The sequence below is a fragment of the Siniperca chuatsi genome, linkage group LG13 (genome assembly GCF_020085105.1).
Source record: "Siniperca chuatsi isolate FFG_IHB_CAS linkage group LG13, ASM2008510v1, whole genome shotgun sequence".
NCBI lineage: Eukaryota > Metazoa > Chordata > Actinopteri > Centrarchiformes > Sinipercidae > Siniperca > Siniperca chuatsi.
In genome coordinates this window covers 2,436,997-2,459,833 of record NC_058054.1, presented here as the reverse complement: position 1 = coordinate 2,459,833, position 22,837 = coordinate 2,436,997, and the positions used below count along the sequence as shown (strand labels likewise).

At 42.4% G+C, this 22,837-nt stretch overlaps 1 protein-coding gene across 1 annotated transcript; it reads left to right on the top strand.

Moving 5' to 3' along the window:
• The first annotated feature begins 2,401 nt into the window (after positions 1 to 2,401).
• Positions 2,402 to 21,533, top strand: slc39a6 (solute carrier family 39 member 6). The gene is given in 13 exon segments (XM_044219786.1): positions 2,402 to 2,559; positions 6,216 to 6,411; positions 7,225 to 7,822; positions 8,494 to 8,650; positions 9,302 to 9,400; positions 10,298 to 10,467; positions 11,484 to 11,678; positions 12,597 to 12,681; positions 13,394 to 13,600; positions 13,603 to 13,794; positions 14,704 to 14,784; positions 15,064 to 15,254; positions 16,648 to 21,533. Coding segments are annotated over 12 exon segments (2,322 nt in total). The 5' UTR covers positions 2,402 to 2,559; positions 6,216 to 6,217; the 3' UTR covers positions 16,801 to 21,533.
• The last annotated feature ends 1,304 nt before the right edge of the window (positions 21,534 to 22,837 follow it).

Genomic DNA, 22,837 nt, shown 5'->3' with positions numbered 1-22,837 from the left:
CCAGAAGGATGGGAGTAAAAGTGTTTTTTACTCTTTAAAACTAGGCATGCACATCCTACTTACAAAAACATTACACATGTAGTCAGAAACTCTGTCGGTGCAGCTGAGGAGAAATCTGCAGAACAGCTGCCAGTTTGGAAATCATGAGCAAAGATCAGTGGTGGAAGTATTCAGATCCTTGAGTAAAAGTACTAACACACACTGTACACACACTCTGCTGCAGTAAAAGTACTAACACACACTGTACACACACTCTGCTGCAGTGAAAGTGTGAGAGTGTGATCAGGAAAAAGTGCTTAAAGCATTAAAGCAGTGCAGCGTCCCTGTGGCTGCTGTGCTGTTATATATTCTATCATCAGGTTATTATTCCTCGTGCATTAATGTAAAGCAGGATGTTGCTGCTGCAGCTGGTGGAGCTGGAGCTCATGTTGAACCGGTTTGTATCGGACTGCAGCTGATGATCGATCGATCGGTTTGTAAAACTTTGTGAAAACGGTGAGAAACGCCGTCACGACGACCCAGAGCCCAAAGTGACGCCTTCAGCGTGTCGTCGTGTCCAAAGCTCGACGTTATTAACAAACATCACAGTTATTACAGTCGTTCAGAGGAAAAGCAGCAGATCTGCACATCTGAGAACCAGGAAGTGTTTTCTATGATAAATGATCACAAGAGTTGCCAATTAATTTTCTGTCAATCAATTAATCGATTAATCGTCCCAGCTGTACTTGTATAAACTGTTGGGTAATTTATAACAAAACATCATAATTTATAAACTCTTCATATATTTCCCTCTGAACTGTAGTGGAGCAGAAGCAGAAAAGAAAAGTACCTCTATGCAACAAAACTAGTGTTAAGAGCTTCCTGGTCTTTCCTAACTAATCCCCTTCCCCTCTTCGCTCACGCAGACCTGGACCCTGGCAGTTTCCTGGACCTAACTAATCCCCTTCCCCTCTTCGCTCACGCAGACCTGGACCCTGGCAGTGCTGTCACATGCTGCCAAAGCCCAGTCACATGTTCTGCCATCCTCCTTCACACTAACACATCCATGCCTTCACATCTGCTTCGAGTCCTCCCGTGTTGCCTTCAAGTGCTCTTTGGAAAATACCTCTTTCTCTGGCTGTTGTTCTGCATTACATGTTGGATTTCCAGAGAAATAGTAAATTCCCTTTTCTTTCACTTAATTTTTTTTTTTAGCTATTAACAGTCAAAACTAGGAATATCTGGGAATAACAGGCTTACAAAACTAATTATGTCGAATTTATTTGAAACTGTGGAACGTGAACTTGTTTAAATGAAATAGTTGCTAAGATGTTTCCAGGTGGTTGTTAGGGCATTACTGGTGGTTGCTAGGGTGTTTGGAGCGGTTGCCACGTCGTTGCTAAGCGGTTTAGCGCTCTTCCACTGCAGGAACGTAGCAACCCGAAAAACCCGGGAGCTGCTCCTGACCCGAACTTTTTTAAATCCTTGTGAGGCTTTGGGACAAGGTTCTTCTTGCGTTTTCATTGGATATGTGTATGTTGTTAAAAAGGCAACAGTTGCACCGATCGTGCAAGCCAGTCGGTGGCCCAAAACGACGTCCAGCAAGTCAAACCACTCCGCAATTATTTCAGTGAGCTCCGTTTGCATCGATCCTTCATTTCTTTTTAAAATAACGTTTAATCTTTTAGTTTTTTAACCTTTCGCTTTTCTACCAGATGTTGTGTTTGTTGTTGTAGTCGTCCTTGTTGTGATGTGACGTCACATCCGCTTGACCAGCAGTCACCGTCAAAAGCACTGCCAGCTGCCCCTGAAAGCACCTTGGACTTGGATTTAGTGTGATTTCCTAAGCAGTGCCCACATTTGGTTTCAGGAAACTGGAAATCCTGCACAAATGTTCTGCGCTGATGTACGCGCGAGCTCCATGCGACTGCAGATGTTACAGCAGAAAGCACACCTGTAAAAGTCTCCGTCTGCTTTGGGTAGCTGCAGCCTGTGGATGAGTCGATACATAAAGGCAGAATTAAAAGAAGAAAATGTCTTTCAGCTGTGTGATGTGATGTCTTTATCGATTAATTGTTCATGTTTTTCATCCCCTAAATCACACGTCAGCGATGAAAATACCCACTCCACCAATTATATTCTTAGATGTGTTTATCTTCTTTTAAATATGGCTTTATGTTTTGTATATGTTCATGTATAGATTATAGATTGTCCATGGTATTTATTTTCTCTAATTTCACACATTATGCATATGCAGTATATTATAAACATCATACTTCTCTTAAAGCATTTTATTTATATCATTTAAAAACTGGCCTTTTTTGGGTGAGAAGTATCAGGTGAGCTATGCAGCTTTTTCATATGCAAATTGTGCTTAGGACCCCCCGAAGGGCTTTGGTCGGCTCTGCATTTTCCCTCCTTCTCTAGACTTTGGAGGAAGTGTCATATTTCCGGCAGCCCGTGAAGGCGCCGCAGACCACATCCATTAGCCTTCATTACCGGACTGGAGAGGACCGAGCGGCGCCGTGAAGCGTGCACACAGAAACCGGGGCGGATAAAAACACAGCACTTACGTTCGCTGTAAGTAACGTCCACACGTTTTAAAGGCTTATTTTGGCCCGATTTGTGGCCGAGCGGAGACGAAGCACGTCCGCTCCGCACGGCGGCGGCAGCGGCCGGGCTCAGTTTCCGGGTTTGCAGTCTTTGTGCACACGGCACCGGGCTGGTGCAGAGCGCATAAACCCAACGTGTTACTGTTTACCTCCAGTGTGTGTGTGTGTGTGTGTTTCTGGTCAAACACAGACACGCGTGGCCGGTTGTACCGCGGGAGAAGGATTTTATATTTTTATGGATTGATTTTGTTGTAAACTTAGGCCGAGCCTCGGCAGCAGCACGAGGCCCGAGCCTGGGCCGCAGCCACCTGGCAGATGCCATCTGTCAGCATCCTCCGAGAAAATTTAACGAAATAACCGCGGCTAGCAGGGTGGCTAACTCAGCTAATTCACTGTTACAAACAGAAGAGGTGAGGAAGCTTCGACCGTGTTAGTATTATCTATTCCTGAATATTTAAACATCATACATCTACATTAACTGTTACTACTAATGGTGAGCTGTTTGTTTTGTTAAGCTAGCTATCTAACGTTCTAAACCGCCGTCCTCAAACCCGGCTTCATTTGTAAGAGCCGTACGCCAGACCCCATTCAGAAAACCTGTGTTTTTAATATATGTTCATATCAAAGGGCGAGTGCCATCTAAACCTAACTGAACTTAACGTAATCCAATTAGTTATAAGATGCTCTTCAATTCGGCTTTACATCCAACAAAAAAAAGACAACTTTATTTTTTATATAGTTTTCTCAATTAGCCAACTGTTTCCATATGTCTTCTTAAAACGGCACTGTGCGCTGCAACTTATTTTAGCTGGCGGACAGTGTGCTCAGCAATATGTGATCTAATTGGATTATCTGAATAAGTGGTGTTGTTGTAGTAATCTGTATCCGGAATTAACCATTGTCCGTTAAAATGTCTTCCGTCATTTAGCTCGACCGACATATGTTTTGTCATCGTGTTTTCTATTGTGTAATAACGTTAATTCCTTGAATTTAACGTCAGACTTTTGTACAACCACAACTTCAGGTGATTCAGCAGCAATACATTTTACTCAAGTGCTGTACTAAAGTGCAGCTTTGAGGTGCTTGCACTTTATTTTAAGTTGATGCTATCTGCTTTTGTACCTATTCCTCCACAACATCTGTTTGACAGTTATAACTAGTTGTTCCTTTGCAGATATAGATATTAAAAAAAGCCAATGAGCATATAAAATATGATGTATTGTTTATAAAGTAAATTAAACCTCTTAACAGTATATATAAAAATGTGCAGAATGAGCTCAATCGCAGCCAGCTATATTAAAATGCTGCTTACAGTAATTAACACATCAGTAATAATAATTCGTATAATTATATATTATTAATATTCTGACAGAGGCCGTTATACCTGCATAGTGAGGACTTTCCTTTATACTTTAAGTACATTTGCTGAACATACTTATGTACTAAATTTTGAATGCCAGACTTTTAGTTTTAATAGAGTATTTTTACACTTAGTAATTTTACTTAAAGTGTCTGAATACTTGTTAAAACACCGTTCAACAGTCAAAAAAAACAAACATTTGAACTTTAACACGAAGACCTGAAGTGGGAAGAGTGTGTTCCAGTTATACCAACGTCGCAATGGTCCAGTGTTGTATTAACTTGTGCCTTTTTGTGTTGTGAATATAAATTATATATTTTTCTGATTTTCAAGACAAAGGCCAGTGGCGAAGAACACAGTACTCCTCCTGACATTACTTTCACTTCCCTCCTCTTCACGGTCTGTGCCCGCACAGTTTTATATTTATGTTTAAACCGGAGCTGAGTTGTTTAATCAATTACTCGATCGGCAGAAAAGTAGGCACATTTTTTGTTCAAACATTACCTGGTTCTAGCTTCCTTGAATCTGAGGATTTGTTGCTTTTCTTCTTCGGGGTTTTTGGATTGTTAGTCAGGCAAAACGAGCAGCGTGGTGACGTCAGCTCGGGAACTTTAGGAAACCTTTGAGAATTACTCAACATTCAGTATTACAGGTACTCGATTCATCGACACGTACTGCTGGTTTGTGGGAGCTTGTTCATGGGGTTATTTTTAATGTCCGTGGCTTTTATGCATCAGCTTTATGTGAAACAGAAATCTACCAAGTGGCAGTCCACACACACACACACACACACACACAGCCAAACTCTATAGACAAATGTTCTACTTTTTATATTGTGAGAAGGGTATCTGTAATAAGCTTCGCTGCTATAATCTCTCTTTAAATCATTGTTCACGATGTATTCACGATATCCCCCCCGCTCTTCAGTGTGCTGTAGTTAATCCATTGCTAATTTCTTTTTAAATTTGAGGGTGTAAATGGCCTAGACTGTAGTTAAATGTTTATTTTGTTGGTTTTAAATTGAGTTTGTCTTCAAGATGTGTTTTTGTTGCTGCACTTCTGGTGGGGAAAAAGAACGTTTAGGGACAGGTGGAGAGACTAAAGGTGCTAATCCACTGAAGCGTCGGATCCAAATCGACTGATTTAGACACAGCAGATAGTTTATATATTTTCACATTAACTTTGATAATGATAACTGGTAACCTATTTATTTTTATATACATTAATGATTAATATTTCCTTTCTTGTGTTGACTCACTTCTGCTTGTCCGTTAATGAGACTGGACTTTAGGACCAGTCTATTAGCTGGATATATTTCTGCTTATTGGTCTCAGGTCGAAACGTTCAGTCGATTTGATGGTTCCAGCTTCTTAAATGTGACGATTTGCTGCTTTTCCTTGTCTGATATTATAGTGAACAGAATATCTTTTGGTTTGAATACGTCACTTTGGGTGATTTTTCACTATTTTCTGACGTTTAATGGACTGAATAATTTAGTCGAAACAATAACCAGCTGCTTAACTGATAATGAAAATACTTGTTAAATGCAGCCCTAATTTTAAAGGATTCGGGCAATTTATTGAAATTTGTGATATGAATACATTTAGGTCTGTAAGAAATCCATAAAGTCAGTCCTTCAGTTTATTCAAGCTAGAGAGTCAGTAGGAGTAGTGTTGTGCGGCTCGGTCCGAGCCTCTTTGTGTGTTTCCCGTTTACAGAGCCGGGGCCGAGTACGAACACCAGCGCTCACACTGAACGGACAGCTAGCGGGCCGCGAGGAGATGATTCGCTGAATCTGACAAAAAGACGTGTGTCGGATTAGAATCGCTGACCCCACCTTTAACCGTCAAACTGGCTGAATTATCGCTAACGTCGACACAGAAATTACGATATTGAGGTGAAACATCCAAAATTTCTAGGGCTGCAACTAATGTCCAAGGTGACGCCTTCAGGTGTCTCGTTTTGCCCAACAGTCCGAAACCAAAAGAGATTCAGTTCACTGTGATACGAAAGAGAGCGGCAAATCCTCCCAACCGGTGAATGTTTGGCATTTTTGCTTGAAAAAAAGCAGAAATAATTAATCGATTATCAAAATAGTTGCTGATTAATTGCAGGCTAATGGATTCTTTTATTAAAGGTGGAGTACTTATTCAGAGGTAAAAGTTGTTGTTGGGTTTGAAAAATAGCTGAACAGATATTCTGACTTGTTCTGCAGCTAATCAGCTACTCGTTGCTGTTTCTGAACTTCCTTGTTTCCCCGGCAGAGATGATGGAGGAGAGGAGTCGAGCCGTCTTGGCCGTGATGTTTCTCCTCGCCGCGAGTCTGTCCGGCGGCGACGGGTCGGACTGCAGCCCGTCCACCACAGAGACAAACGGCGCGGTGCGTTTACTGTCGGCTGTGGTCGATTCACAGAGAGCCGAGCAGAGCCAGAGGCAACACCTGGAGGCTCTGTTCAACAGGTGAGCTCCTGTCAGTAACCCAGACAATATAAAATCACTGAGCACCTGTCATTTTTAGAAAGTAACGTTTCCCGTCTGCAGCTCCACAGATACATAGATTGTTTTGCTTTACGTGATTAAAAACGGAAAAATAAGATCAGCCATTTTGAAGGCATCAATTCTGACAATTTAACAGTTAACTGGGAAACACGTGTTTTTTATTTAAATTGAAATTAAATTTCTAGAATTGATTTAAATCAGGAACTACACACATGTAAGTCTGCACCAAAGAGGTATTGAGGTGGACACCCGGCCCCGTGTGTAGGCCCGAAACTGTAAATGTAGAGCAGCTCTTTATAAACACTGTTGTTGAATTAACAATGAGGGTTTGGTTTACATAATGACATTTGCTTGTAATGTGTTTTTGTGTTCCCTCTCCTCTTTTTTGGCTGCCTCATTATATCCTTTTTTTTTTAAATTTTTTATTTTTCTCTAATTTGCACCCCAGTTTCCCTTTTTTTCAGGATAGAAAATAAAACTGGATTTTATAAAAGTAGTTGTTTTTTAAACATAAACAGTTTCCTTCAAGTTAATTTTTTATATTGGAAATCTGAAAGATGGTGTGGTGCATGCCCAGTTATAGGAGTCACGAATAAGTAAACATGTTTCTTGTTCAGTAGTTAAAAATTAAAAGATTAAATCCAGTGAAATATTAATTTGTACATAAATGGCAGTAAACTCCCCCCAGGACTGTTGTCATATGTTTTTGTCATATTCTTCGAATGATGAATGAGTATTTTACTTTTTTATTTGATGTTTTATTAAATTGAACAGATATGGAGAAAACGGGACCATCTCTCTGGCCGGTTTAAAGCGTCTCTTACAGAACGTGGGGTTGGATCGCATCAGGACTGTTATGGTGCAACATCACGAGCAACCAGGCCACCACGATCATCATCATCATCATCACCACCACCACCACGAAGGTGATCACCAACATCACCACCATCTGCACGACAACACGCATCACCAGAAGCACGGCCGTGTCGAACCCTCGCAGCCCAGAAAGTTTCCAAAGACCCCCGAGGTCTCAAAAGATCAGGACAGCCATCACAACCTGCACGACAGGAAGGCCGTAGCAGCGGCGCAGGAGGTCGGCACCACGGCGGTGTACGGCGCCCAGCTGGCGGCGAAACCAGAGGAAGCTCATAAGAGACAAGACAGCGGCCCGGAACAACTCAGTCCTGCAGGGGAGGAAACCACCAGGGCGTCTGCCAGACTGGTCACCGAAAGCCAGATACACGTAGCTGCAGTCAGCCGGGGGGATCATCTTAACCACGATCACAGCCACGACCACGATCACGATCACGCTAATCACCACGACCACATGAGCCAGGATCTTCCCCGCAACCGAAGCGTGGGCAGTGCAGAGGTACGACATTGGCTTCTCATTTACAGCGAAAATGTACCAAATCAATAGTTTCAGTGCCAAATGTTCATATTCCACAAAGCAAGGTTTTTCTTTTTTTAATTTTAACAGCCAAACCGCTCGACGCATCAGTGTTTAAATAAAGAACTTAACAATAAAATGTAGTGAAAAATTTCCAGATTTTTAGATCAGAATGAGTGAATAAGCCCCAAGAATCTGACCCAGCCGTCAGTGCCAGCTCTCAGTACACGTTTCAATACTCACTTACAATACACTAAGTCATAACCGACATGTTATAACACAACACGTGTTAGATAAACACAACACATGTTAGATAATCACAAGACATGTTGCCGTTCACCGAGTGAGTAAGTTGTCGTGGTTACTGGTTACCTCTCAGACGGTTCGGTGTCGTGATTTTATTTTCAACACGACGCGCTAGTTTCCTCCGTTTTGCTTCAGTAAAGAGAACAGCAGTAGTCTAGTTTTCTGATGAGACAACAGAACATTAGCGCTGTAAAAGAGAGGAAAGTGAATACAAAGTCTGAACAAAACAGAAAATAAATCTATCCAGGTGTAAAACCTACAACGGCTTTTCACGTGTGCATCATTTGTATTTACGTACTAAATCTTGAATGAGTGCAGTTGTTGAGTTTTTGTGTTTTTATCTCCAGTGTCTGAACGCCTCCAGCATCCTCTCCTCACATGGGATGTCTCAGGACGTGGGCGTGACCGTCGCTGACTTCAGCTTCCTCTGCCCCGCCCTCCTCAACCAGATCGACGGCGGTGCGTGCGTCCTGCACGGAGGCGCTGCAGAACACGGGGAGAAAGGTAGGAGCCCAGTGATGGGGCAAGTCTTTTTCTCATTTTTCAGGTCAACTTTGACACACACGTCGGTCAAGTAGGTAAACGTCCCAGGACGGCCGCGTTCAGGTGGACGACTTGTTTTAAACGTCGATACAGCCGGTCGCACAGCTGTTGGCATTAACCTGTATTTATGTTGATTTTGTCACGAGACGTCCCGACCGTGAAATAATGATTTGCTCAGCCGGCTGTCTGTCCCGCTCCTCACCAGGTGCTGGCAGACGTCTCTGCTAAAATCACCTGGAAACGAAAGATAACAACATAATTGCTCTAACTTTCTCGAGTTGTAAAATTCGATTTTAGTATTATAAACGTCTGTGCTTTGATGTTTTGATGTCTGATAAAGCTTCAAATTTATGGATCTGTTACTCAAACTGGGCTTCCTGGAATGTATTTAATGTCTCACCTGTACCTGTAACGTCTCCTCACCTGAGATATTAACGTGTGTTTGCTGACTCACACGCTGACACACCTGGAGCGTTCAGGTGCACTTTGACAAACCAGTTTACGCTGGGAACACCCTGGCTACTCTCAGTTAATGTTTTATTGTTGTTTGTGTGATTAAAACTGGATTGATTAATCTCCTTTTTGTTTTGTTTTTTGTTTTTTTATTTCTAGACCATAAACATGGTCACGGTCACCATGGTGACCACAACAACTCGGACCACGACCACAGCGAGCGCTCTGGTGGAGAAAGTGGCAAAAGCATCACAATAGGTAAGTAGACTTGTGTTAACTGTAATCTTGGGATAACTGGTCACCTTTTTTTTAAAAATGTACCGTAACACAAACGGTGTCCAGCGAAACATTTTTGTCCAGCAGATCAGAGTTTTACTGGCCCCAGAAAATAAAAAATAACAATTACTTCCCCATGATTCAATCATTTATGAAAACATTTCAGCCACATTTTGTCCAACATTAAGCATTAAGCATCGTGCTTTCTACTTCTGCCGTGCGCATCGAGAGCATGTTTTCGATACTTGTCAGTCCCTTTCTGAAAAAACGAACCCCCTCGATCGGCCGTTGCAGGGAGGCGCCAGCAAACGCTACAAAACGTACCGCAGTCGCTGTTTTCCACCCACGAGTATTGGTGCTTCCACAAAAGTAGGAAGCCCCTTTTTCTTTTCGTAGCCTTGTACGTTTGTTTCGCAGACATTTTTCTTTCGAGTACCGGTAAGTATGACAATGTATAGTATGTGCAGCATATAGTGCCGCGCACTTATACTGATGTGATGAAGTTACTGACATGGAGGCGGAGAAACACGAGGCGTGCTTCGTTCAGTTGGCCTAAAGGCAGAGCGCATGTAACACGGAGTATGTGTCTTCAATAAAGCGTTGAGCGCAGGCAGTTAAAATCGAGCCTCTGGATATTTGTCTTGGATATTGGCCTTGAGATATAAGTCAAGGCCTCCGGTCATATGAAGTTATGTATGACGGATGAATGACGCCAGGGCCGGACACACCTTGTATAAACTTTTACTGGCCCCGGCCATCGGTGCGGACGGACTGTGACAAACACAAGACAAATTCCAGTTTCACATAATATTGATATGTGTAGGTTTTTAATAACAAATGTTGAAGTAATATGAAGCGTTTTTAATTTGTGTATTGCAGCGTGGGTCGGCGGGTTCATCTCCATCACGATCATCAGCCTGCTGTCCCTGCTCGGCGTCGTCCTCATCCCGCTCATGAACAGAGTTTTCTTCAAGTTCCTCCTCAGCTTCCTGGTGGCGCTGGCCGTCGGCACGCTGAGCGGCGACGCCTTCCTTCATCTCATCCCGCACGTGAGTCAGCACGATGCCCGACGTCCAGCCGCTTACAGCTCAAGTTCTACGCCGCAGGACTTTCATTTGACATCTTGCAGCATGTGTTCCTCACATTATCAGTCCTGTCGGGTCAAGTTTGAATTTTGTCCTGACTGGAGACATTTTAGGGCCACATTTACACTTGTTTGAGTCCAAACCAGAGTTCTGCTCATATATCTGTTTGGCCTTTTCCACTACAGGAACCTGTAAGGTTCTGCTTTTGTTTCCACTGTACTCCCCCCGTTTACAGCACCACTGCTCAGGAGCTGGTTCTAAATCCAAGTTCAGGTAGAAATGCAGCAGCTGGTTTGCAACCCGGCAAACACCCCAATGATTAACCACGGACGTGTGTAGATAAGCACTGCAGGGAAGTTTGTTTCCATACACAGGATGTTCTGATTCATAATATCTGACGTGTGTTTAGCTGCAGTGTTCTGCATGTATCTGTGTAAACTGCAGTTCATTTGCACGATGTGGGGAGTGTTGGAGTACGTTGAAAGATGAATTACATTTCCTAGTAACTGTCGGCTGGCGTTGATATTTTCAAACCCATGTAGCATTTCCATTAGGGAGCAATTTTTAAAAACAACTCAGAAATGACAACGATATGTATGGAGCGGGGGGGGTGGAAACATTGTGATTTTTTTTAAAATCAGGAACTATCTGGTCTAAAGAATAATTAAACAAGAAAACAAATCTGACCACACAGTCACTGCCAGCTTTTGGTACTTCATAGTTCTCGATACAGACGATCTTGTGCCAATCTCAGACCACCTCGTTAAGCTTGTCTTTGTCCACGCCCAGATTCAGAGAAGTGCTCATATAACCAGATTTTTGAGGTCAACTGCTAAAGGGTAGAGAAGGTGGGGTCCAAAGACCACGTTATGTTGCGTCTCGACTCCGTTTATACTCGACTGGCAGTAGTGATGCGTTCAGTGTTGTTGGCAGTTTGTGCCCTGACTGCGTCTCTTTGTGTTTATCTGTGGGTTCTTCAGTCTCAGGGAGGCCACCATCACCACCACGAGGATTCTGGGATTAATTTCTCGGAGGGACATCACCTCCACGATGAGCGAGAGGAAAACCTGGACGCTGTGTGGAAGGGCCTGACGACTCTGAGCGGAGTCTACTTCATGTTTCTAATCGAACACTTCCTGACGTTGGGGAAAATGTACAAGGACAAGAAGCAAAAGGTCAGAGTTTGATCCATTTCTTTCTGCGTTCGGTCGTTAAGACAGAGCTGAAGACATTTTAGAACACGTGCTTCCTGCCCTCTTTCAAACTGTAGTAACTCTTCTAAAAGAAAACACACCTGTGATTACATACATTGATCTATAATGGAGAAATTTTGGAATATATTGGAAATACTCATGGCAGCAGTTCATTTGAATGATTTGTAAAATGAGAATATAGTTTTAACACCAAAATGATAGCTTACTTTGAGAAAACATTTTTCTACCGAGGCGTTTCTTTTATGCAACAAAAGAAACCAGTTCTGAAAAGTTCAAGGTTGCCAAAACACAAGCAGTCAGACAAGAAGTTACACTGTAAAATAACTACAGTCTAAAACAGATTATTTAAAACAGGATGCATGTGATTAAAGAATAATTTAACAAGATTATGAATCTGATCAGACAGTTGATACCAACTTCTGATACCCAGCAAAACTTTAAACACCACAAAATCCTGCTAACTGAACATCACCAGTCATACATGTGTCCTTATATTTACCATTTTACTTAGTGTAACAAACATTTCAGTTATCAAATTATTTATGTAGGAACATTTTGAATTTCTACAGCTACTTTTGACATTTTCAACACATACAATTCTTAATTAAGATTAAAAAATATTTTAAAATCAAAATTATTTTAAATGATTTACTAGTGGTTAGTTATTTTTGCAATAGGATTTAAACATTTCTAATTTTTGCCGTTAAAAACTAGATACGATTAATGAGGTCATTTTGAATATTTGCATCCAGCTTTAAGCGGAGGTCTAAACAATTCCTCTGGAGACTGAGATCATCAGAAACGTGAGGCTTGCCGTCGTTGCTGTGGTTGTTCGTACTGTTGTATGAAATAAAAACCAGGTTCCTGCCGTCCAAACAGATCCAGAAGAAGTGGGATCAGAACGACAATGCAGATCCAGAGAAGCAGCCTGCTCTGGAAGAGAACGACCTGAAGCCAGCTGAAGGTGAGACGCGAAACAAACTCACTGGAGATATTTTCACTTTTCTCGCATTTCCCAGAAAAGCTGGAATTCTTTTAGCTTTCTGACACCACGAACTTGTTTAAACTGAGCCTGAGTTGACCAAAAATGCCCCCCTACAAAAGATTAACAACAAGGCCATTCCTCTGGACAAACCTGACATTTGTTTCTTCACTTAAACGTAAAGATCTAAGAATAACAAAGTTGTTTAACAAACAAATAACAAACAATAATAAAGTGTTACTGCCAGAGGGAAAATTAGCAATATAGATATAATGGTGTCTGTCCGTCAAGAAACAAGAAACGTCAGAGATGTTTGAGGTTGTTTGGAAACAATGTCTCATTGCATAGTTTGCACCGGAGAGGCAAGTTAATATTTGCAGCTTAATATCAGTCGATATACATTATTATTATTATTGGGTTTTTCCTCTGAAATCACGATGTCGGTACTGGCCTCAAATATCCATTAGCAAAGCTGGATCACATTTTTTTCATCCCGCAGTTTGGTTTTCTGGAAGTAACGAACATTACATCTGTTTCCGTAATCTCAACAATAACAAACTAAATCCTCGTTGCGTTTCAGCGGTAAGAATAAATGTGCTGCTTTGGTGTCTGTCTGTAGTTTTATGTCCGCCTTTCATTTTAAACGAGTGTAGTTTTAACAGATGGTGATTTCAGTATTATTGTCTTTCTCCAGATGTGGAGACTAATGGTGCCGGTATGTTTGGCGACCACTCGAGCGGCCTGCACGGCGGCGGCGTGGCGGAGGAGGAGCAGGTGATGCTGGCGCCGCAGGTATCCGTCGTCTCGTCGCAGGGCTACAGCGGGGCGTCGGGGGCCGCCGCCTACACCGCCGAGGACTGCGAGAACAAATGCCACTCCCACTTCCATGACACGGTGGGCCAGGCGACAGCATGCACCACCACCACCACGACTACCACCACATCCTGCATCACCACCACTCCCAGAACCACCACCCTCACAGCCACTCCCACTCCTACTCAGAGCAGCACTTCCAGCAGGCCGGCGTGGCCACGCTCGCCTGGATGGTCATCATGGGAGACGGACTGCACAACTTCAGCGACGGCCTGGCTATCGGTGAGTAGGCGTTACTGTAAGTGATCTATCTCAGAGGTTAGCATGCTAATATGCTAACTATGCTAACTGGGCAACAGAAACACTTATAAAGATTGAATCATTTTCTTTATTTACAAAATGTGAAACTTTGATATGTTGTCGTCAAGGTACAACAACGTACAAACTAAATTAGCTGAACACACCACGTGATATTGTTTTGGTATTAAAAGTTGGATAATTAGGCGGCGCTAAAAAAAAACCCCACAGCTCATCAACAACAACAACCTTAATCGTGAAGAGCTGCTTTGGATGGTCGAGGTAACAGGAAGTCGGTGGTGTGGTGATACTTTGGCTACTTAAAGTTTGTAATGTTTATTGTTACGTCTGCTAAATACTCTGCCTGTTCCGACAAAGACGTGAACTCCCAAAAACTTTTCAGTTTATCACCTGAAGTCTCAAACACCAGGAATTAGACCGGCCCTCTGGAATGAGCAGCGAGGCTCTCAGAGGAACACCCAGTAACAAGCTGGGACTATCAGCTTTTTCCACCATTAATAGACGCATCATGCGTGTTTATTTTTGTATAATTCATTTATTTAAATGGATTTTCTGTTTGCACCTACTACTAGGGAAATTTTAAGCTTCAGGGAATCAGAAATATAAATTTATATCACGATATGCATCGCTCTGAGCATATAACATTTCTCTCCTTGTTGTCCAGTAGCAGACATTTGGCATGTTAGCATCTTGGCATGCATATGTTAGCTTGTTAACAATTTGACTGAGTATATTACTGTGCTAACAGTAGCATGCAAAACATTAGATAACATACTAACTGTAGGCACGTTAATGTTAGCATGTTATCATATTATTATAGTGCAGAAGTAGTGATGACTGCGGGGGTTTGAATACTTTGACATGGTTCTGCAGGAGCTGCCTTCACTGAGGGTCTGTCCAGCGGCCTCAGCACTTCTGTGGCTGTTTTCTGTCACGAGCTGCCCCACGAGTTAGGTAAGACCTTCGATCTCGTCTCGGTCTTTCAGCGGTAGATTCACCGAAGTGTCAGAAGCACGTGAAGCCTCGCTATAACATTTAAAATCCTTTTATTATCGCAGTATTATCTTGATATTTATGTGTAACATTGTTCATAACAGCTAAACTAATGTTTATCTCAGTTACCTCTAGATCTCATGCGATGACGAGTTTTTTGTTAAGTTTAATTACAAGATAAGATTCTCTGGAAAGACACTGTGTCCTTGTCTGGAGTTAACTGTTTACTCTGTTTCCCAGGTGACTTTGCGGTGCTCCTGAAGGCCGGTATGACTGTGCGTCAGGCCATTCTCTATAACGTGTTGTCGGCCATGATGGCCTACTTGGGTATGGTGACCGGTATCTTGATCGGACACTACGCAGAGAACATCTCCATGTGGATATTCGCCCTCACGGCCGGACTCTTCATGTATGTGGCTCTGGTGGACATGGTGAGTGAACGTTGCCTCTAAAACACACAGCTGACAATCACAAGATCACAGCAGAAGTCTGTTTTCCTGATCCTAAGAACGTCGCTTAAAGACAAACAAAACACAACAAACTCGTAACTGAGAGCCAACAGTTCGAAAACTGCATGAAACGCTCATCTGCAGACACTCAGCGCCTGGTGGTGGACCTCATCAGCTTGGGATCATTTGGGAGTGTCGCATACATTGCAGGCTTATTGTCACCACAACATTTCTTCCACGATCCTTCGGTGGTCTGGCAAAAGCTGCATTGTCTTGAAACTAAAAGAAGAAATGTGGATTGTTTGCTGGCCAGGTTTTCGTTTGTTACCACAGATGTGTTTTGTGCAATCAAACCGCGATTCACAATCCACATTTCTTCTTTGAGAAGTTTCAAAACAATGCAGCTTTTACCAGACCACCGAAGGAAACAGGAGTCCACTATTGATGTTGACTTTTGAGAGTAAAAAACACATGTACATACATTACATTACATTACAGTAGTAGGTGCAATATACAAATGACTAAACTACAAAAGGTGCATCTATGTTACTATGTTAACATTAATGATGTCAAATCTGTTTGTGCGGGCTGACAGAATAAATTCAATATTTAGGAAGTATTTAAGAACAGAAATGATTCATTATTCGCTTCACGTTGGGTAGAAAGAAGCTGCTCGGCTCTTTCCCACCGAGTCAGGAGAACTGAAACTGGTCTGCCCTCATCCAGTCAGCAGCATCTGTTCTGTCGACTCAACAGGTCTTACCTGCGACTCTCACTGGTGCTTCCCTTCAGGACCAGATGGCCTCTTCTCTCTCTCTCACACACACACACACCTACTCTCTGTAAAACCTGCACACCTGACAAGTTTATAAAAATAAACAGCAGAGAGGTGAGCTGTCACTAACCGCTGCCGCCTGGAAAACACAGCTACGCTGCTGTTGTCCGAGGCTGACCTCGTGTGGCCGCTGCTCTGCGCTGCGCTCTGCAGCACAGACACGTCGATGGATCGTTACACGAACATATTAAACTTCATCACAGCCGCAGGTGTCCATTTTTAGAATAATGGTGTCTTGTAGCTAACAAGCTAGTTACCGATCCAATCTGCAGTCACCCAGTTAGTTTCCCGCTCCTACCAGTATTTGTGCTAAGCTAGGCTAAACTGAAATCCATCTGAAACGTCTGACTCTGGAGAAAACGGTGCACAAGAGGATTTAAAAGTGTTTCTTAGTGTTAACAAGCAAGTCTCATTAAAAAAATAAATAAAATGGATGAATTGTATTGTTTCGTCACCCAGTGCAGAGTGTTGGGAAACGGCTGTTTTTAAGAAACCGGTCACAGATCAGTTTGACTTCACGTGTCTTATTTTCCTCTTCAGGTCCCTGAGATGTTGCATAACGACGCCGGGGACCACGGCTTCAGCCACTGCGGCTTCTTCCTGCTCCAGAACGCCGGCATCCTGCTGGGCTTCTGCATAATGCTGCTAATCGCCATTTTTGAGCACAAAATCCAGCTGGACCTGGGATACTGAAGGAGGGGTGTTTCGTCCTGAGCTCCATGTGCATTCTCGTGTCTCCGTCAGAAGTGTAGTGTGTGTTTTTTATTTGTTGTTCTAGAGTCGGTCCAGTCACCTCGGTTTAGTTGGTATTTTCACATGGCGTAGGAAGACGCATCAGTTCAAACACGGTAATGTAGGAAGTTGCCACGTTGAGCCCTCCGTCTGTTGTTGTAGCTGACGCAAGCAGGAGCTCCACAGTCATGAGCTCCAAACTTCTGCTGCTCGAACTGAGATCAGCTGTAAAAATAATAATAATATTCTCCCAGTGTCGACAAACTCGTGACCCCCAAGTGGGAGAAACCAAAACTCACCACCGGAAGGCTCATTTGATCAGTTGTCACTTCTTAGCACTTAATATTTCTGATAAATCCAATAAGACGTGAAAGCGGCGCGAGAAAGCTGCTGTTATGAACCTCTGGCCTCTTTCGCCATCACATTTGATTCAGTTGTTTTTACCCCATTATGTTTGATTTTGTCAACATTTGTTTTGTTTGTCTGATGTGTGTTTCTGCTGCTGAGTCGAACCAGATCAGATCCGTGTTCCAGGAGATACGAAGTGCCGTAACTGCGCCTGCTGGGTAACGGGTTACATTTAAAAGTCCCTCCTATAAGTATTTGAGGTGATGTGTCCAAATGAGCATCTTATACCACAATCTGCCGAATTTATCTCTGCACGCAATATTATCACGATAATAATGATTTAACATTATCGATTAGTCATTGTTTGGTCTGTAAAATGTTGGAAAATAATCAAAAACGTTCCGAAAACCTCAAAATATTCACATTTCAGAAGCTGGAACCAGTATATTTTTGGAATTTTTGCCATAATAATAATAATAATAATTGTTAATTGTTGTTGCAGAATCATTTTCTGTTGGTTTCAGCTAACTGGGATCATTTCTGAGTCAACCCAGCGCCCAGTTTGTGTATTGGAGGTTGTGGCTTATTGCAACACTGACGGTAATAAAAAAACTATTCTTTAACATTTATTAGTTATGAAAAATGACTGTAGAGGCAAGTTTGCATTCATCACTTTAAAATATTGATTGAGGGACTTGGAAAGTGTTACCCAGTACTGTTAAGTTCTCCATAAAGGGCAACGCACACCGATCCCGTCTCGCAGCGTGGCGTCCCGTCGGCTCAGGCAGCGGACGCGATCAAACTGCTGCTCTCCCAGAGTGTTAAAAATAGGACGGTGGCGCTTTGACGACTCTGATGTGCCATATAAACCTGCAGGAGGGTCTCTGCTGACCCCCATCAGCAGATTAAAGGTCTGTCTCAGAGCTGAACGGGACGACCAGAGTGAGGATGTAAAGCCTGATCCCCAACGCTACAGCAGAGATGACACCCGCGGCGTCATCAGGCCACGTCACCACGTCAGGAGCAGTATTTGGTCAGGAGCAGTATTTGGTCAGGAGCAGTATTTGGTCAGGAGCAGTATTTGGTCAGGAGCAGTATTTGGTCAGGAGCAGTATTTGGTCAGGAGCAGTATTTGGTAATCAGAAATATAATGTTACATGTCCTTCAACACGGACTTGCGGTGTTTTTACAAGTTACGTTTTGTATGTTGAGTGAAGTCAGCAGGGAATCCGTCCACTACAGGAAGCTGATGAAGGAGAAGTGTTGAAAATCAACACTCACCGTTGCTGTTACGCTCTGAAAGTCTGCTCACGGGTTGTGCTCTCTTTGGCAAACAGCTCCTTAAATTACTGAAATGTTTTGTTTTGATAATTAAAAAAAAAAAAAAAAAGACTCGAATGAAAACATTCATAATAGCGAAAAAGACATTCTGAAGATATTTCTGAAATGCGATTAGCTGGGCAACAACGAGATGGAAGCAGATGTGTTGTTCTCTTGTGAGAAGGGCGCTGATTTGTCAGGTGCAAAACTAAATCCATTTGGAAAGAGAGAGCGCGCCACATCTTAAAAAACAAAACAAAAAAAACAACGACCGTCTCTCCGGTGAAGCTCTCTGACGTGGAATCGTGCCGCAGCTCTTCATAACGTTTGGATTCAAACAGCAATGACCCAAAGGACAAAACCGAACCTCGATGGGTTTTAATTCGCCTCACAGTCTCAGCACTGGGCAGAGTCGGACTGGTGGTCTCTGTGGGGAGCTGAACGGGATCTACGTTCCTATTTGCTCATCTTCAGATTACTTTTTTCACATTTTAAAAGAAATGTTGCAAACGCACTTATTTAGTGATATTTTATGTTTGTGAACATTAATAATAATTAATAATAATTATAATTCCGTTGCTTTTAATGCCGCCTGTTTTTACAGGTAAGCCCTAGACTTGAGATTACAGTTAAGAAACTGTATTATTTTGGCTCGTTTACGCTTATTGAGCTCCAAACAGCAGCAGAAGTCTTGGAAGTGGCGGTGAGGATGTCGTAGGACAAATCCACGACCAGCAGTCAGCAGCTGCGTGCAGACCATCGCCCCAGACTCCCGAGGCTTACACTTGGACACGTCGGCTGTCGTTGGCGCTTGTAGCGGCCGTTTGATCGAGCACGTTTGACGTTTTAACCGCGTAGTTTTCTCTTCTTCTGCTTCTACAGCCTGATGACATCAACGTTTTCCCCCCTTTTTTATATTCCGAGCAGCTGAATGCGTTTAAAAAGAGGTAGTTATACACATTCTCAATGGTGTAATTTCTCTTAACATCTGATTTCCACTTTCTCCAAAATAACACTCGCACCACGCAGTGGTTTGCCAGCTGTGTAGACGTATGACAGAGTCCAACTATTTCATATTTGTCTACACACGAGTGCAACGCTGTAAACATCACGTTTCACTCCGACTTACCGTGCGAACTCCTTCCTTTTGAGCAAGCGTGGCCCTAACGTGGCCCTCGGGAGCATCGCTGACCGGTTGGCCGCGACCTTTGACCTCTCGGTGAAATGTCTGAAAGGGAAAAGCCAAATGCGACGTGTGGCGTCTGTCCAACGAAGAGCTGAGAAACTCAAAGCTCTCTGACAACAAAAAGGGGGCGCTCAGCAGGCGGACTGTCAGCTGTAGTGTTTTTTTTAAACTTGTTTTTAATTTATTTTACTGTTTATAGTTGAAGAGTTAATGCGGCAGCTCGACACTGATCGTGTTCAGAGAAAACTAATGCTTCTGTTAATCTTTTGTTAAAATATTCCTCCCGTTCAGTTTGAATTATCACAGCAGACATACACAGACGTCCATCATGAGCTCCGTTTGAATGCTTTTCTGCTTTTTTCTTTGTCACTTTTGTTTTTTGCTTTATTTTTAAAAGCTGCTCTGATGTTTAGGTCAAATAACAAAGTTCCCTCACAGGTCATGAACTTTTTTGAGCATCAACTGCTCAAAAAAAAACTCAACAAAGCAAGTTCAGTCCAGGCGTGAACCTCTCCGTGTATATTACATGTACAATATTATACTGTGTGTATATATTTATGTACAATACTGTACAAGTATGTGTTTCATTAGTTTCACTGTCGCTCGTCGGGAAGAACGTGAGTCTCAGTTACATCGCGCTCAACGCCAACCGAAAGGATCTCGTTCCGAGGAAACGTTAGCGTGGAAAACACGCAGGATTGTTCTTTCATGTTTGTGTCCAAAAGCAAATGTAAAGTGTTTTGAAGTGAATCGTTCATGAAGGTGGATTCAGTCATAAAGACGCCTCGCACGGCTCTGCAGTGAAGCCTCGCAGCTCGAGATGTTTAATGATCTGAACTCGGGAGCGTTTTTTATTGAAAATGTTTTTATCGAGTTGCTGATTTGTGTCAAACTGAAGTCCTGTCCGAAGGGATCGTCGGGCCCGGACCAAAAATGATGTGACGAGTCAAGAAGAGGTCTGAAACATCGGGACAGCGTCTGTGTCAAAGTGGAATCACGGCAAGTTTCTAACAAAGTTAGAGTTCAAATCAAACACATCACACAAACGTTGCTTTATTATGATTCATTCCCAACACCATGACGGTGGGTTTTTTCCCCCTTTAAAAGTTCTCACAAAATATAATATTTCTTCTTAATATGTGAAAAATATTTACAACACGACATTCACTGAGGTTTATAACCGTGTCGGAGCTCACGGCAGCTGATCACCTTTGTCTTCTACTCTTTTGGTCCCAAACTGCAGAAAGAAACACTCCACGTTTAAACAGAGCGAAGTGATGTCTGTCTGTCTGTCTGTTGTCACAGCTTCAACAGTGTTTTCATGAGTTGAATCGCTTGAATGTCTATTTTTTTTTTTTAATACACAACCCCGTGAGTTACATTTGAAAGCAGCTCAGATCATCATTTTGTTAATTTTGTAATGTATTTAGGTAAATCTCTTGTATGGCTGTCTAACAATGCATGTTTTTCTAAATGCAAAATGGTTGTATACTTACAAAGTAGGGTATTTTGTCACGACTACCAAAAACTGATGTATTTTCACCAATTGTGAATGTTCCAACCACCCAGCTTCAATCAAAAGTGCACCTTCAGCAACACCGACTCGCTGCTTCAATCACAGCTACCTGATGCGACAGTTTCTGATCTGAGCAGTTTCTGAGTCCGGTCAACACCTGTGACCGTCTCCACGGCGAGAGCCTTTCACCAAACTGATATTCTGCTGCTCTAAACGGTGTCTCGGTTATTTTGTCCACCTGTGTATTGACTCACTGCCTGCAGGCAGCTGCGATGTTGACTCACTTTCCTGAACACAAATAAACTTCCTCAGCTTCCCACAGCACTCTGCCTGACCCGCGCCGTGTTTTGCCTGGACAGTGAAAGCTGCAAAAGCTTAAAAACTTCAATATCATTTAGTTCTTCTTGTAGTAGAGAGACAGAAGTAGTATTATTAAAATAATTTATACAAAATAATATGTAGAATTACTGTCTAGTTCATCTTCTTTAAGTCAGATTTTGTAATTCTGCTGTGACAAAGTCTGAGGAATTCATGCATGAGAATTGCAAAGAGAAAATAATAAACACCATAAATGAAGCCGGGGAGGCGTTCAGTCCCCGAAACAAGAAAAATGTATAGAAATAAATCTCCAAAGTGACTACTAGATGTCACCAAGCAAACATCAGGTAAACAAAACTCAAGTAAGCATATTAACGTTTATCCTTAAACATGGTTAGATAAGCGTGCCATTTAAAAAGGCATCTAAAGCGCTTGCATGCATCCCCCTAAAAGTTACTTATGTTACACTTTACTTAACTTGATTCATAAATCCACATTTTGACTGTGTAATAGTCGAGAAAAATACTCACGAAATGTCATATGGGCTGCAGACAGCTGTCTTCATGCTCTTTTGACAACAATTCATTATGTAACACAGAACAGCAGATATTGTGTCAAACCAAAAGGGCTTCGTTCTTCCTTTTTCTGAAAGCTGTGATTGTGTGTAGAAAATAAAAGCATAAGAAATCACGTTGAAAAGAATCTTTTTGTTAACACTGATAATCAGTAACTGCCTGACCTGCAATAACCCGAGACAATGTTGGCAGAAAGCTACTGGAGTCTTATTTTGCTAAATGGCACATTCCCCCCCGTTCTTATCACCTGGCAGTCCTTTTCAAGTGTTTGGCTTTCAGGCCTGAAAAAAATGAAACTTCAGATAGTTGCCACAGCATTATTTTGTTATCACATTTTCAACAATCACCTAAGTGTTCAAATCACCTGGTGAAAAATCTAATAACTCATATCCACCGCATTGATTCAAAAGGTTTCCTTGTGTCGGTCACCGGCTGTGGAGGTTGTAATCAGAAGAACTCTTCACAGTTCAAACCTTGTCCACAGGGCGGCAGAGCAACATTGGCTTTAATGATGTGATCAGCCTCCAACAAGAATGAGGTGGACAGCCAAACTACGACTTTAGAAATATAAGAAACTTTTATCTTACAGCATTAAGAAATTCTCCTTCTAAATCAGAAACATTCAAACTGCAAACCTGTTGTTGAGGCAAAATACTGTGAACTGATAAGCCTCAACTTCGGTGATTTGCAAGTCAGTTAACTTCTTACTGGTGCTGCAAGTTTCACACATTAGCA